Source organism: Silurus aristotelis (genome assembly GCF_946808225.1).
Source record: "Silurus aristotelis genome assembly, chromosome: 7".
In the NCBI taxonomy this organism is placed as follows: Eukaryota; Metazoa; Chordata; class Actinopteri; order Siluriformes; family Siluridae; genus Silurus; species Silurus aristotelis.
This window is the reverse complement of record NC_139580.1, coordinates 27,880,480-27,898,801: the sequence shown is the minus strand read 5'-3', so window position 1 is coordinate 27,898,801 and position 18,322 is coordinate 27,880,480. Positions and strand designations below refer to the sequence as shown.

Sequence of the window (18,322 nt, the reverse complement as noted above, 5' to 3'; positions counted from 1 at the left end):
CTCGGATTGGGGCTCCATGCAAGATCTCACCTCGTGGGGTCTCAATGATCCTAAGGAAGGTGAGAAATCAGCCCAGAACTACATGGGAGGAGCTGGTCAATGACCTGAAAAGAGCTGGGACCACCGTTTCCAAGGTTACTGTTGGTAATACACTAAGACGTCATGGTTTGAAATCATGCATGGCACGGAAGGTTCCCCTGCTTAAACCAGCACATGAACAGGCACGTCTTAAGTTTGCCAATGACCATTTGGATGATCCAGAGGAGTCATGGGAGAAAGTCATGTGGTCAGATGAGACCAAAATAGAACTTTTGAGTCATAATTCCACTAAACGTGTTTGGAGGAAGTAGAATGATGAGTACCATCCCAAGAACACCATCCCTACTGTGAAGCATGGGGGTGGTAGCATCATGCTTTGGGGGTGTTTTTCTGCACATGGGACAGGGCGACTGCACTGTATTAAGGAGAGGATGACCGGGGCCATGTATTGCAAGATTTTGGGAAACAACCTCCTTCCCTCAGTTAGAGCATTGAAGATGGGTCGAGGCTGGGTCTTCCAACATGACAATGACTCAAAGCACACAGCCAGGATAAACAGGGAGTGGCTCTGTAAGAAGCATATCAAGGTTCTGGTGTGGCCTAGCCAGTCTCCACACCTAAATTCAATAAAGAATCTTTGGAGGGAGCTCAAACGACGTGTTTCTCAGCGACAGGCCAGAAACCTGACTGATCTAGAGAAGATCTGTGTGGAGGAGTGGGCCAAAATCCCTCCTGCAGTGTGTGCAAACCTGGTGAAAAACTACAGGAAACGTTTGACCTCTGTAAATGCAAACAAAGGCTCCTGTACCAAATATTAACATTGACTTTCTCAGGTGTTCAAATACTTATTTGCAGCTGTATCATACAAATAAATAGCTTAAAAATCATACATTGTGATTTCGGGATTTATTTTTTTAGATTATGTCTCTCACAGTGGACATGCACCTACGATGACAATTTCAGACCCCTCCATGATTTCTAAGTGGGAGAACTTGCAAAATAGCAGGGTGTTCAAATACTTATTTTCCTCACTGTATATACACTGTATAAATTAGTATCAGAAGGTTACACCACTATAAAAGTTGTGGTCGGAGGATATTTTGAAGGTTAGTTTTTTTTACATTTTCTGGTCTCTCCATAGTTTTGTTCCTGGTATCTCCACAGGTGGATGATTGATATAAACAACCCCCTAGGCACAATTTTTGTCATCAGGCTCGACACCATTCCAGTGCTAGCTGGAGTTCTAACTGAGTCTGTTCCCATCACACCCAGCTTTGATTTCCATTGCTTCTTGTATTAGCATGGGGCGTAATCCAGTGGCACAAGATGAAGCCAAGACAACAAGACACAATATATATAATCTAAAGTGGCAATGTGATAAAAAGAAAGTACACCCAAAGAGAAAAAAACCCAACAAAAAATGCACAGAGGGTTATAGATGTTGATATAAAGAGTGAGTGCAGGTTTTTCTCCAGTAGGCCTCAGGTACACATGTATGTTTTTTTTTTTTCTTTACACCACAAAATACAATTCTTTATTTATTGCTTAGACTGTTATGAGAAGGATTTGGTTGGAGAAACTTGTGAAAATGTGAATCATTCTAGTGTCTATTGAATACGTTTTTGCTCATACTCTCGAAGGAAGACAATAATTCTTGCGGTGTGTGTGTGTGTGTGTGTGTGTGTGTGTGTGTGTGTGTGTGTGTGTGTGTGTGTGCAAACGAAGAAAGGTACAGAGATTATTTTATATCAGCAGTGAGAAATGAATATATACAAACCCTAACACTCCAAATCATAAAGCCTGGATCACACACACTGAATGTACAGGGTTTGTTTAATTCCTGGCTGTAAAAGACGTACTGTAAGTATGGGAGGTGGTAGTTTAGAGATTAAGGCATTCAAATTCCAATCCAGTTCACACCAACCTGCCAGTCCTTGGCCACTGAATAAAGCTCTTAACCCCATATCTCATCAATTGTATAAATAAGATAAATGGATAAGGGTGTCTGCCAAATGCCATAAAATAAGTGATTGATATTGAACTTGAATATTGAGTAATATAGTTTGAGGGTAAAGAAACGGCATCTCTGTAACTATAAGAAAGGGCATTTCGCTGATAGCTTTGTGTTCACTTGGCTCTGTAGAAGAAAGGGTTCATGGAAATCAGTGAAGCTATTGTGGATCATTACCTTCATCTCATGACTGTCAAGCAGAGATCAACCAGCAGAGGGCTTCAGAGAAACGAGTGAGAATAACAGAATCATGAACTCAACCAGGGAGTGATAGGATCCTTCATGCCTGGTGCCCTGCAGCAGTCAATCTCCTTCTAAGCACCTGAGCTCACATTTTACATTCACAAACTAGTCTTGTTTTTTGCGTCATGAACTGCACCATGGTTCATAACTGATACCCTGAATGTAACGTTATTTGTAATTCGCCATTCTAGGAATATTTAAATTTTTACATGCTTGGTTCGATTTCTGCAGCATTATCACATTTCCATTTTGCTTACAAATGCTGCTGTCTGTTTCAGCATTCAAAGCCACAATTACACAGTTTTTATCTTAAATCCAGCAGTCCACATTCTTCCAGCATGACAGTGTCCCCATGCACAAGGCAAGAAATGGTTCGATGATGTAAATGCTATGATTTAACGGATTTGGAGCCACGTGTTAGACAGCATCAAAACACGAACTGAGGAAATGTCTTACGGAAGAACGTCATTTATCGTGTATATTTCCCAATCAGTCGGTTCACTGATGCTGTTCTGATCGCTTTGCGGTCGCCCAACATCCTAACATACGATGTTATTTGTCATCAGTCTTCATGTTTTTAGCTTTGGAACATTTGTTCTTTGTCAGTATAGTCTTCATGGGTCTTGAGCATGCTTTTATTCTAGTTACACCTTGTTTGCAAGATCTCTAAATGAATTCCCACTTCATACCAGGAGCTGTATCGATATCAAAGTTGTGTTATGAAAATCTTTCAACAGGCTTAAAAGTGTTTGCCTTTTTCCACTTTTAAATCGCTATCCTGCAATGATTTCCTATATATTCCCACTAGTTCCTGTTCCTCAGATGATTCAGTTCTTCTTAAGTTTCCTTCCTCACGTTGTCTCAGTAATTTGCCTCTGGCTTGTATTTGATGAGGATCTAAAAGAGGATGTAAAAAAAATTGTTGTTTAAAACCTTTACTAAGATCTCACTCTATTCCTCTGCATTCTTCTCATCATGCTCAGGTGAATGCAAGTACGATTTCCAGTTATGGGGTGAGTGTGATGCGAACACAGGGCTGAAAACCCGGACTGGTTTGCTGAAACGCGCTCTCCCGGATGCTGACTGCCTCACCACTGTCTCCGCCACCAAACCCTGTGGCAAGACCAAGACCAAGATACAGGGTAGGAGTAATCACATCTTCATACAAACACACATTTCTCAGGAAATACAGGATAAAATATTAAACTAGCCCTTTGTTATGGATTCATCTCTGGACTCAATTGACTCCATTGCTGTGCTTTTGTCTTGAGAAAGAATATTCATTTCCAGCTACATTTTCTAGACGTGGAAGTTCGTTATCAACCCGATTATGCTGAATGCTATATTTATATATTTAATTGCTTATTGAAAACATAAACCTTGTTTGATTTATATCCATTTCACAATTCACGTAGAACCTCAGATACGCAGCAAACCACCGATCAGGGTCGAGCGAGCGCTTTGTTTTAAACGTGTTTTGATTGGCGCTTGGTGTATCTACTGATCACCAACAAACAGTTCAGCATCAGTTCAACAGCAAGCAGAACATTTATAAATGATGGAAGAAACTCCTAATTCGAACTCACCATGACATCTTATTTGCACTAATTTGTTTTTTGAAGTAGTTGAAAAAAAACAAAAAACGTTTTGGGCTCATGATTATTTTAACAGATAGCAATTTTTGACTTATTAATATGATTCTATTAAAACCCCGGTCAGGGAACCAACCCCAGCCATTAGGGTTGCACAAGCCTTAGTGCCGGTCCCAAGCCTGGATAAATGGGGAGGGTTGCGTTAGGAAGGGCATCCAGCGTAAAAACATGTGCCAAATCAAACATGCGGATGGTCCGCTGTGGCGCCCCCTAACGGGAGAAGCGGAAAGAAAGTTTATTATCATTCTATTAATAGATTGGTGCACTAAGAGTCTTTTCACATAAACCGAGTTTCTGTATCTGAAGGTTAATCCAGCGGTTGAAGTCAACAAAGGTCCTTAGCAAGTAAATAAAAAAAGCTTTTAAGGGTATTTTCAGTATTTATAATTTTATTGAATACATTTGCTATATTTGCGATCATTAAAAAAAAGTCCTAACCAATTGGATTATTGTTACAAAAAAGGAACAGTTCATTATAGGGGTTGATATTCTGCATTTTAGGCATATTTTGGAATTATGATTTCGGACCTTTGTTTTTATTAAAATCATATACCAACAACTAACCAACTAAAATATCATTCCTGGTTCTTGAACTGTGCTGAAAGGGAAAAAAAAAGACCACTTATATGTCTGCTAGCTGTTATGTCTGATAGGTCTGTCTGTTAGTTATGTGAAGAGGTCTGGATCTAGAGAGGCAGATGAGTGGGTGGTAATTGCTTTTCTCTGAAAAATCTGCCATTTAAAATACACTCACTCTCACACACACACACACACACACACACACACACACACACACACACACACACACACACACACAAAGAGAGTTGATTTTTTAGCCTGTGCATAAGCAATTCCCAGGCATATGTTGGAACAAATGGAACATCGCTGATGACACTGTCATTTATCTCTCATGTTTATTCCTCTCTGCATTCAGTCTTCCAAAACTCGTATCATCTCTGATTATTATAATTGTTTAGAGAGACGATCTAATTCCGCAGCTCGTTCGTGAATAGCTCGATCTGTGCAGCTCTCTGTGCTTTGAAGGTGGTCACGACTCTGCAAGGCTTTTGTCTAAGTGTGTAATTGTGACCTTACACACACATCAGAAAATATAAACATAAACATGGCTATAAACCTTCATGAAGAAAACACAAACTCACAGCATATCCCAGTCTGTCTGAATACAAGTGTGTAATTGTAATATATTTCGCAGGCTGTACGTTTTACACCCAGGCTTTCGGTGGTGTTCTACCTGAATCAATCCACCTCTTAATACTATCATTATGACGCCACGTCCATAGAAACCATCAATATTATAGAGAAACGCAATATAACAGCACACACAGGAATCTCATACGGTGATAATGAATGGCTATTCTAAAGCAAGAAACCTAATAAACACAATTCAACACGTCTTCTTTCACTGTAGCCACAGCAGCACTGCCTGCATACATCATCTCTAGCAGAAACATCAATATTAACCTCATAAAATGACCCTGGGGTTTCCCTGCATTTCTGTGCATTGTTTTCCTGCATTATGTGTATACATACACATATATATATATATATATATATATATATATATATATATATATATATATATATATATAAAAAAACAAAAAAGTAATGTCAATATTAAATAGTATAGTAAAATCACTTTTATCAGCCTTAATGTTCGGGCTCTAACACTCCTGTAGTGTCTGCCTGATGGTATAAAAATGCTGTGCTGTGGGTGATTATTATCTTTGATTACGTTGATTGCATATTCTGATCAGTGAGTCTGAAGGTTAGTTAGAAGAGTCGCCCAAGTACCAAACACCACTAAGAAAGACTTATAGGCAGCAGGTACCATTATCACAGAGGAAACAATAGACAGTGCACTCCAACGTCACAGAATTGAAGCATTCTCTCTCACTTTGAAAGTCTCCAATGTTGAAGAAAAGGCTTGTGAAAGTCCGCTTGAAATTTGCGACACAACATTTGGAACTTTAACCGGCTTTTTCTTGAGGATCTATTTGGAATTTAATTAATATAAACAGTCTGAAACAATGTGCTCAGGATTACAGTTCGCACGAACAGTTCTGCATTTAAGCGTCCATCGCTAAACAGAAAAAACATCAACAATGATGGAACTGTAAAGAATGGACATTTAGTGTTGAAGAGTCTGGTTCCCCTCAAGGGTCCTTCATCATAACATCTCATGTGGTCTTTCCTTGAAACAGAGATGTCAGTTAGAAGCACTAAACTTATACATTCTTTTATACAAATTTGTAACCCTTTATCTCTGTAAAGCTGCTTTAAAACAATGTCATTTTAAAAGTAATATTTAGAAGTGCTGTGGAAATTAAAGTGAATTGAATTGAATTGAGTTCCAGTGTCTGGTCAAAAAGCTCATGTGGATCAGTGCATTAAAACTGTATTTAATAAAAGATATTTGTGAGATTTTAAATACTTATCTCACTTACACTAAGAATTCCTATACTAATATATGAACGAAAGTGATGCTTTAGCTACATTACTTGATTTAATTTACTTTGGGTCAGGTTTATTCAAAAATCAAGTCTAAATTGTATGTGGGCGAATAGGCTTCAATATCGAATTTCAATGTGAACAGGTCAGAAAAATATAAAACAGAGATGATCATCATTTCTCCTGAATCATAGCGGAGTGTGTGGGACAGTGTCTCCATGAATAAACCTTAAATAGATTCTCCGTTAGGCTCTATTCACACCATGCGATTCGTATCTGGATCTCGATATCTGGATAAACAACATTTTCTCACCTTTGCTGTTACATCCAACGTCTCTGTGCTGTAATTGCTTGGTGTTCTGTTTGGCTTTGATCGGATCATTTGCGAGATCATTGTGCGATCTGCTTTGATCGAGCTTGGACACTGCATGTCAGTGATATGTGTGTATTAGTAACATAAGTGACTAAAAGGGATTATTCGTTGCTGTGACTCATCAGTTCGGTGTGATGAGATGTTTGTATAGGAAAAGAATCCAGGATGGGGTTGGAGCGGTACGGCTTGACACCGAGCACAACTGTTTTATACTTGCAGATGCATGTTTATATAACGTACATTCAGAGAAATGGCGTCCACAGAATGGATGCCAGGCTTCCGGGTCAAATTGGAAAATAACTTCATGCATAATGATGTTAAATGCACTGACTTGCGTTGTGTCTTTTGTTGTCGTGGGCTGCATATCGAATCAAAAACACGGCCTTGAAAAATATTTTAGCGATCTAGAAAATCCAGTATGCAAAACAGACCTGTGACATGCAGAGATTTTAAATTCCAGCATTTAATGTAAAAGGAAAAGTGCTGAGTGTTAGTGCTCAGTAATCATCTGGGGAAGGATATGAGTGTGATTTGAGACACTTTTGATTTGTTTGGTGGAGGTTGTCAGGATAATAAAAAAAAAAGAAAAAGATATATATTGTTCATTGGGTAAAATTACAATTTTAAAATATAAAACGTATGTCATGCATTTCATTTGGAAAATCTAAGAAATGAAAGGAGGAGGAGTTTGTCACACACACACACACACACACACACACACACACACACACACACACACACACACACACACACACACACACACAGTATGTATATATATATATATATGCTCAGCATATATATACACACATGGCCAATGTACCTTTCTCATTCCTGTCCCCTTCCTCATAAAGAATTCCATGCAATCTCTCCTCCTCTATTCAGGAAGGCCAAAAGACACATTTCTCTCGGGGATCTTCCATGAAAGAAAGCACTGATGTAAGAGGTGCACATCTGTGCAACCCGAAGGACCAAATAAAACTTTCAATAAGAGGTACAGAGCTTAGCGCAGCAAAAAGATATGCAAATGGAACATTATAAGCAGCAGCATTAGTCCCCAGATCTCCAGACCATCAGAACATCATTTGGCTTCTATATAAAAAATTGCAGTGAAGGCAACTGCTGCGAGCTGTCAAACCCGTGATGGGGGTCTAAAGAGCCCGGCTGCTCGGTGGCACAAGATTAGAAATGTGTGTCTGCTTATTTATATATATATATATATATATAGTATGAATCATACAGAAATGCAAAATAAAATGTCTCTGCAGCCGTCACACTTCCCACTGCTGCCCCTAAAGAATGGAAAGAATAAATAGATACCTTATTGGATCTTTGTGTCCATCTGGACCTACTTAACTGGACTGTTTTTGTGGGTTTTAGTCTTTGAATGTCAAACATATGTCCTGTACGTTCACGTGTATTCCACAGACACATTATTGATAGTAAATCACAATTAACACATAAGCCACCTGAAATCTCGGAGACGTGCGACGTTTTCACAGACGTTTTCAGAGCCAGCTACGTCTGATGCGTATACACTTCACATTGCAGTAAAAAGGGAGTGAAAAAGTAAATAAAAAATGAAAATTGTGACTTTTGTAGTGTTGATTTTGCATTTTCATGCTGAAGCAGATTTGGCAGATTGATTACATGATCAGGAAATTTTTAATTAAACCGCTAATTATATTCACTCTATGATTAACAAATATTATATTATATATTACACATATAAATATATTCATTTCTGTATTAATTTTTTTGTTTAATTGATTGGTTGATTGATTTATTGCATATTACATTATTAATGTGATGAGGGTTACTGGGTGCAATCAGCATTCCAATTCATCCCAAAGGTGTTCAATCATCAGTCAGAATATTTTATTGATCCCTTTGGGAAATTGTTGAGTTGCAGTTGCTCACAGTAAAATTAAGGTAAATATTAAAGTCAAATAAAATATTAGAAATGTAAAAAAAACAAAAACAATACATATTAAGTTAAAGATTAAGTGAAATTAAATACAATGTGTAGAAAATCATTCTACATTAATAATTATAATATATTGCATTAATAAACAATAATTGTGTTATTGCACATGTAACAATTATTATTATTATCGCAATAAAATTAATTCATTCATTCATTCACTCCCGCTTATCCGTAATTCGGGTCGCGGGGGCAGCAGTCTAAGCAGGCCCCCGCCTTCGACTGCTGCCCAATCCTCACAGCACCGTCCCTTACGGTCCCTCCTGCAGGTGGTGAGCCCACGGGAAGGCGGCCCCACGTCACTCCGACGTCACGGACCTTGATATTTCCCTCGTAAGGGACCCCCGGAGCATAGAGGGTTAAGGGCCTTGTTCAAGGGCCCAAGAGTGGCAGCTTGGCGATACCGGGGCTTAAACCCCCAGACCTTCCGATCGGCAACCCAGTGCCTTAACCGCTGGAGCCACCACTTCCCCAGAGTAATAAAATTTGGTTTATCACAATAAAATTATTGCACATAATTACCCTAGATATTGTTATTATATAAGTGTGGCATGAAAAAACTATAACTATAACTATATTGCCTATATCTATATAATGGTCCAGCTGTTTAACACTCAAAGGGGGGAGTTATATAGTTTGATGGCCACAGGTAGAAATGATCTGCTGCTCAATAGTGTTGAGACTAGAGCTCTAAATCAGAAGGTTCCACTCCACTCCACTCCACTCCACTCCACTCCACTCCACTCTATCCAAAGAACCATAATGGCATGAATGGCCCATCACTTTTCTCCATATAGGATTTTTTTTGCCAAATAATAGATCGGATCAGAGCATCAATCGGAACTGCATCAACATGCAGGTGTATTAACGCGTTCCTATTAAAAATGGATGTAAATCTTAGGAATGTATATCTGTTTTCGAGAAATAAAATGTTCATGAAGCTTTAGAGTTTAATTAATTGAGCTTTAAACAAGCTCCTTGATCAGTGGCAAGTAGGAACGTGTAGGAGATGAGGTGTATGAAAAAAGGAGTAGAACAGGTGTTGATGAGATCGCTGACATTTTGGCATTCCATACAACAAAGCCACTTTATCTTTATTTAATCACTGCACACTTCAGTCTGTGGCTTTTATTTCCATTTCACGTGGACTGACCTCCGATATCCGGGAAAACATCAGGATTCGAAACCCGGTTGCTCTTCCTGCAGCTGTTGAGCCATGGCAGTGCGAGATTGCATTCATTAAAGCAATGCAGCGTTGGGGGAGAACCACGGCACGCCAGACTCCTTTCTTTACCGATCTGCCATTGAGCGTCATTGTGTTTGTGTTGTCTGTGACTGATGCACTGTTGTGTGTCTCTACAGGCTCACTGAAGCCGAAGCGTGGGGAGAAGAAGAAAGAGCAAGCCCCGTTGGACTAGAGGTGAAAAAGAAAGTCACTCTTCCCCTGTATTTTTGAGCTCTGAGACAGAAGAGACAGGGGTGGCAGTAAGCAACACATAGATGGAAGGACATGAGGAAATGGAGAAGAAGGGATAGAAAAAAACCTTTATTTTCTCTTGAACTGTAGGTGTAGAGGTTTTGAATATAAATATGTAATAGTTAATAAAACATATTAAGTCATACGCTCTAATCGACTCCCAGATTGTTTTGTCTTTCGAGAAATAAATGTTTGATCCGAACTAAATAATCTGATCATAGAACAAAACCATTTCAAGCTTGAAAGAGTGGAAAATCTTTAATAACCTTGGGTTCGATTTGATAAAAATATTATTTGACTTGCTCTATATTTAATATATTATTTCACATCCTGCTCAGTGCAATAGCAATGAACCAAACACAAATATAAACATATATATATATATATATATATATATATATATATATATATATATATATATATATATATATATATATATATATATATATTTACATCTTTAAAACAAACACAACACACATAATATGTGTGTGTGTGTGTGTATGTGTGTGTGTGTGTGTGTGTGTATATCTATCTATCTCTCTCGCTATATATATATATATAATATTTGGTCTGTTGTAATTGATAATAGGAATTCTAGATCAATCCAACTATATCTCTAGACCTGACTTTTTCAGTCATATGTGTATGCAGGAGCATGAAAATTTGCATTTTGCATTCACTTAAATTATTAGACCCAAACCAGTTCCAGCGTGTCACAATGCCAGCTCCATGAAGATACAGTATGCTTTCCATTAGTTGGAGTGGAAGATCTCCTGCTGTAGAGCTCCAACCCTATTTGGATGAATGTGAATGCTGACTGCACCTCAGGCCTCCTCACCTCACCTAAATCAATACCTGACATTACTGACAATCTTGTAGCTGAAAGAATCTCCACAAAAAATCGAGTGTAACATCTTCCCAGAAGAGTGGAGCAGCAAATGGTAACTCAAGAAGCACATAGAAATCTTATGCTCATGTGTCCACAAACTTGTATCCATATAGTCTGTCTATCTATCTATCTATCTATCTATCTATCTATCTATCTATCTATCTATCTATCTATCTATCTATCTATCTATCTATCTATCTATCTATCTATCTATCTATCTATCTATCTTACAACCAGCCATCTATCTATCTATCTATCTATCTATCTATCTATCTATCTATCTATCTATCTATCTATCTATCTATCTATCTATCTATCTATCTATCTATCTATCTATCTATCCAACATCCAGCCATCTATCTATCTATCTATCTATCTATCTATCTATCTATCTATCTATCTATCTATCTATCTATCTATCTATCTATCTATCTATCTATCTATCTATCTATCTATCTATCTATCTATCTATCTATCTATCCAACAGCCATCTATCTATCTATCTATCTATCTATCTATCTATCTATCTATCTATCTATCTATCTATCTATCTATCTATCTATCTATCTATCTATCTATCTATCTATCTATCTATCTATCTATCTATCGTGATGTGCTGCTCCTTCTTACTCAGCTCCAGATGAAATCAAGTCATCTACAATGCATCGTTCCTCTCCATGTGCTCTGATCATTGTGTACCAAATTGAATTTCACTTCCCTCTACTGTATTGTTTCTGTCCTAACGATATGTCACACAACTCACAACATCAACATCACGACATGTCACAAGAAAATATGCAGACTTGTATATCTTTATTTATTTGATAGAATTGTTCTCCAAAAGAGTATAGCACAATATACACTGTAAATGTGTTTCATGTTAGTCATCGTTTATAAGTTCTAAACATCCAAATTTCCAACTTGAATTTCTTTATAAAGAAATCGGTACACGATGTACAAACAGGAGGGGTTTGCGGGTGGGGAGGGTGGGGGCGGGGGTGGGGGAAGGAGGCATAGGGGTGATCATATAAATAATAAACATGTATTTACATGTCACCTGTGCTGAACTACAGCGTGTTCATTAGATATATTACAGTCGTACATAAACGACTTCTCTACTGAGATGAAGGTCACGAATCACGGTGAAGGTGAAGCACGACGAGGATCTAAACACCTCAGCAAGAGAACAGAATGTGATCAGTATGTACATCAGACACAGGAAGTGCATCTCCACGTCATCCTCCTACACGTATGCTACTTTCTAATACCCTTTAATTATTATTATCATTATTATTATTATTATTATTATTATTATTATTATTATTATTATTATTTACTTTTGGTTCATTCCTCCCACTTCCTGAGGAAGGAGAGATGTCAGTGTGCTTATTTATGCTTTCATCTTTTTTTTATTATTTACATTTTTTTTTTTTTTTATTGGCTTAAAGTATATATTTTTTCTTAATATTTCCTGTTCCACTCACAGGCAAAGCTGGCATGACTTTATTAAAAAATAAAATAAAAAAAAGGCTGCAGAAAAGCCTAATTTTAGTCCATGCACAAAAAAGAACATCAGTTAAGACACACACACACCACACACACACACACACACACACACACACACACACACACACACACACACACACACACCAGTTTAGGTGGTTTCAATTTGGTATGACTGTACACAACAATTAGTTATAATCTTTATGATTTTTTGTCATCGTTATCTCTCTTTCTGTCTCCGTAATTAAAACCTCGGCGTGTCTGTGGGGAGCGCAAGCATTTGGCTTCGTGATTTAAAGTCCAATTATCCCTTGTTTCCACTGACAGATGCTCCAACACCACAATCGATACTCCAGAGTCAGTTCCTCAGTCTGGCAACAAACACATGCTTTATATATGATATATAAATACACAATAATAGTTATACATAACATATATATACATGTGTGCAGAGGAGGGACATGGGGTATATCAGTAGGAGAATGCTGAGGATGGAGCCACCAGGAAGGAGGAAAAGAGGAAGGCCAAGGAGGAGGTTTATGGATGTGGTGAAGGAAGACATGCAGGTAGTTGGGTTGAAAGAGGCAGATGTAGGGGGGTATGGAGACGGATGATCCGCTGTGGCGACCCCTAATGGGAGCAGCCGAAAGAAGAAGAACATATGTGTGTGTGTATGTGTGTGTGTGTGTGTATACATATTTTTATAGCTATTATTGTGTATCCATATATCATATTATATATATATATATATATATGCATCATGTGTCATACTTGTTTGTTTGTTTGTCATCTTGCCACTGGCAGTGTGTCTTTGGCACCTACTTTTTCTCTCTGAAATTATCAGTGTGTGTGTGTGTGTGTGTGTGTGTGTGTGTGTGTGTGTGAGAGAGAGAGAGAGAGAGAGAGAGAGAGAGAGAGAGAGAGAGAGAGAGAGAGAGATGAGTCCTCTCTATGCTGTTTAGGCACGTGCAAACTTATTTCCCCCCTGAAACTCCTTATACACAAAAACAGTCTCGCTTACACACACACACACACACACACACACACACACACACACACACACACACACACACACACACACACACACACAAAATCTCCTTTCAAATCATGCACACGAGCTGAGATACCCAGACCCCCAGAGATTATCCGTGCATACATTTCCAACACACTCTCCACCGAGCTCACGTTTCACATCATCGTGTGTTTCCGCAAATCCATCACGGTCACGGTGCCGACAGTAATAATGTAAGCAATCGGAAATGAAAGAGTTTTGGGTTAAATAGAATTTTTTTTTTTTTATATAATCACAAACACACAAACTTCAGCCACGGAAACACTAATCTTCACCTGTATAATAGTAATTAATAACTTTAACTAGAACATACCAGAACAAGATTCGGTATCAGACACGGCTGTAAGGCACTTGATTGTCGGTCAGTAGCAGAGACTGTGTTCTGTAAATAATAACTATGACATCACAATCTCGGCTTTTGTAGAATGCTGCTGGAACACCATGTACCTATTCACTGAATGTACATATTCACCAAATACTGATAACATGGTCAAAATAAATTCACTACCTTCACTCAAAGACTTTTTTTCACGTGTGTGTTTATATACGTATATATCTCAGGAGACAAATGTCCGTATCTAAAGTATTTATATGATGTCTGAGAGACACATGCATGCTCCTTTTGTTTCGACGCAACAAACTCGGTAATGTAACAGTCTGAAAAGTTTCTTTAACCAAACCAATCTATACATTTCCAGAACGTTATTTTCATGATAAAATCCTCCCTTAGCATGAACAACAGCTTTACACACTCTCAGCATGCGGACGGTTCGTTTCTCCAAACGAAACACTTGGCCGTGCCTCAAAGATGTTCTTCACTAGTTGGAGATTTCTTGTTCATCCCAGAGCAGTTCAATAGGAATTCAGTACGAGTATTCAGTGGAGTATGGAATGGGAGCCATGTTGGTTTAGGATTTCTTTCACTTTCCGGAACTTTCCCTGCTCCAAAACAACCTCAAACCCCAACGCTCCCACCTCCATGTGTGATTGTGGGGGTGAGGAAGTCTGATCATACCTTCTCTCCTGTTCTCTGTCTTACACAAGTTCTTCTGTTGGAGACAAAAATGTCTCATTTGGACTCCACAGAACTTACTTCCACTCATTCACTGTCAAATTCTTGTGTAAAATCCTTTTACTTTTACCTTTTCGTTTGTTGCATAGAAACAAATGAAAATAAAATCATTAAAGAAGTTTCCACACCTTTCACAGACTTGTTAAGACGTCAGTGTTTGCGGTGTAATAAGCCCTTTTCTATTTGTGTTGAATAGGAGGGTGACTAATAAACTCACTTCTCTAGTCTCCAGTCCACCCACAAACACACACACACACACACACACACACACACACACACACAAATAAGAAGCTGTTCCAGTTGCTTATAAAAAAGTGTCACACAGAGAGCCTTAATCTTTCTTTCTTTCTTTCTTTCTTTCTTTCTTTCTTTCTTTCTTTCTTTCTTTCTTTCTTTCTTTCTTTCTTTCTTTCTTTCTTTCTTACTTACTTACTTACTTACTTACTTACTTACTTACTTTCTTTCATCCTTCATTCTTTCCCTTTTGAGAGCCAAACAGAATCTTATCAGCCAACCACAGCACACTGAAAGCGAAGCCACACCTGACAGGGGGTCTGCTCATCACTGTCGAACGCCAAGCGCCTTCCCGTGCACGTCTCATCACTCACGCAGTGATTACGAACAGCTGTCCGCTGTCATACACCACTCCACACTATCACGCCGTCCTCTCTCGTTCCGCTCAGCCAGAACGGTCAAAATGAATACGATAGACGCCATGTAAGGACGCGTTCACACATCATGGGTCATAGTGCAGGAGATACAATGAGAAGTTGGACTGAGAGCTACTGGTGGAAAAATTCTTGCTTTGTTGAACACTCAGAGTAACACTCACTTGCGATATCTGTACCAGCCTGGAGCAACTATCACAAACCATCCCTCAATCAGCTGTACAGAAAGTGGCAACCCAGGCAATTAACTTTATTCATAAAGCGAGTGTGCGGCAGAGATGAATCTCTATTAACAATTGCTGCATGCAGTTCCTGTATTTGACCACTGGGTGCAATAATTACTCTCAAAATTTACATTTAAAATAATATATATATATATATATATATATATATATATATATATATATATATATATATATATATATATATATATATATATATATATATATAAAACTCAGTTTGGCTATATCCAACGTAGTTTCACATGCTAAGATTTTACCACACTTATTATTTCACGTAAAATGTTAATATTTATTAAAACATTAATAACCTAATCTTTTTAATATCTTGTTTTTTTGTGATTTGTGAATAAAGAGTTTACAAAACCTATGAGTGGGAAAAGCCCCTGAGCACGCCAAATCATCAATCTCACACAACGTTAACCTGCGTCAGATCATCTCACACACCTTGCCATGAAAAAGCGAGGACCTGCTTCTCCCGCTTCAATAAACAAAATTCCTGAACTCGAACGAGACCATTCAGCCCAAACCGTTATTCTACTTAAGAGTCAGTCTAAAGATTCACTTTTCTCACGTTGCCCTTTGGCAAAAACATCGCTCTCGCACATTAGAATTCACAGCACCGCTCCCGATACCAGGCTTTTAAAGTCTTCACATTAACCAACATCCGCATCCTGCCTCAACATTTAGAAGTGTAAGAGAATTACAAATGAACACTTGAAGGTTTTATATATATATATATATATATATATATATATATATATATATATATATGCACCCCAGGTCTCCTCACTTTCTCACTTACATCAGTACCTGACTTTACTAACACCCTTATAGCTGAATGGATCACCACAAAAATCAGTCGAGCATCTTCCCAGAAGAGTGAAGCTTTTTTTAACAAATGGAGACTAAATGTGTAATGGGATATTCAAAAATCTTATACTCAAGTGTCCACAAACTTTTGGCAATGCAGTGCATATGTGGAAGGGAAAGACATTTTTTAGGATTTTTTTTTTTTTAGGATTCGAATGAAATTATTTACAATATTGTTGAATGTATCGAATGTTTATCCAAGTGAAAGGATTCGAAAAGCTATTTTTGGATGTTAAACATGAAATTCTTGTGTTTGATTGACACTTTTTGTATTTCGAAAGAGAAGCAAAGCCTTGAAATGCATAAGGAAAATGCTTAGAAATAAAACAATTCTTATAGGGATAAATGTATGCATGTAAAATTGCTTTGTGACTTGCGTGCTACACAAATAAAGTTGGGATTGTGTTGGTGTGAAAGAGAAAACATTCGATGAATTACAGGTACGTTCGTTGTCAACTCAGTTTTTTTTTTACACGTGATCATGTGACACTATATGATGTGATGAGAGGTGCAAAATATCTAGCCCTTTATTTCACAAGACCGAAGCCTGTGATTTAGAATAACCCCCATCCTGGGGTAATCACACACACACACACACACACACACACACACACACACACACACACACACACACACACACACACACACACACGCATGCTTTTTGCTTGGACTGAAAGCCTCAGTGTGCAAAACACAATGAATAGACTTAGAGGAAGCTCTATCGCTCCTCACGCATTATGCATACGCCGATACACTCGTTTCTCATCATCAACTCTACACACGCTGCTACACCGAGAGAAAAACACAGGATCCCTCTAGAACAGTGCTGCGGGCTTGTCAGTGCGCCATAACCACCTGCAGCCTTCATGAATGAACACCTTGCTGCAGGCCCGAGCACTTATTTGCATCTCTGAATCTTTCATGAGGAAGCACCGGAGAGTTTTCTTTCTCCACCATGCGATTTTTTTTAAAGGACTCAAGACGACCAATCTCTGAGCGCGAAACGACGTCCGGTTCGTTCTCACCAGAAATTTTTTTTCCCCCCATTTTGATAACGCGACAAATTTGTGGGTTATTCAAAAATCAAAAAGGCTCGGTATCGAAGAGTCTCTTCACCCCGCTCATCAGTCATCAGTTTAAAAGCCTTTCATTTGCATCTCTGGAGGCCTGAGCACTTCATGCTGCCCCACACTCCCACTCTTACGCGCGGGATACGGCAGAGTGGTTTTCCGATAGCTCATTCAGGCCAGCGCACGCACGCGCACACACACACACACACACACACACACACACACACACACACACACACACACACACACACACACACACACACACTTATAGAGGAAAACACAAAGCAGCCAATAGTCATTCATACATCATATTGGCAAAACTTTATATCTAACACACACACACACACACACACACACACACACACACACACACACACACACACACACACACACACACACACACACTATACAAGGTTATACACACGTATTTACAGGTATTATTTTACACTGAAGTCCCAACACTTTGTTGGAGTGTTCAGTCAGCCCTATTGTCCCCGTAAGAGTGCAGATTCAGTATTACACTGCTCTCTCAAATAAAATCGTTTTTTTTTTTTTTTTTAAGCTACTCTACTATACGTAGATGACATTTATATGAAACACGCGCTATATTCTTCCGCTTCACGGCCTAATTAACATACCGTAAATTCATGCTATCTATATTATCTTACAGTTCACATTTATACACTTCTAT

General features: G+C 38.4%; 1 protein-coding gene and 1 long non-coding RNA gene across 4 annotated transcripts in view; one reads left to right on the top strand and one right to left on the bottom strand.

The window, feature by feature from the left end:
• Positions 1-10,398, top strand: part of ptn (pleiotrophin) — a 55,936-nt gene extending 45,538 nt beyond the window's left edge. For all 3 annotated transcript variants that reach the window (XM_083546538.1, XM_083546540.1, XM_083546539.1), the window contains exons 4-5: positions 3,277-3,435; positions 10,131-10,398. In XM_083546538.1, coding sequence (XP_083402664.1) covers positions 3,277-3,435; positions 10,131-10,186 — 215 coding nt within the window. In that variant the 3' untranslated portion in view covers positions 10,187-10,398. The remainder of the gene's footprint in view (positions 1-3,276; positions 3,436-10,130) is intronic.
• A 3,270-nt stretch (positions 10,399-13,668) lies between these two features.
• Positions 13,669-15,675, bottom strand: LOC310728764. Its single transcript, XR_014534336.1, has 2 exons — positions 15,239-15,675; positions 13,669-15,169 (listed from the first exon to the last, which is right to left on the bottom strand). It is a non-coding gene; the product is annotated as an uncharacterized lncRNA (long non-coding RNA).
• Positions 15,676-18,322: the final 2,647 nt, after the last annotated feature.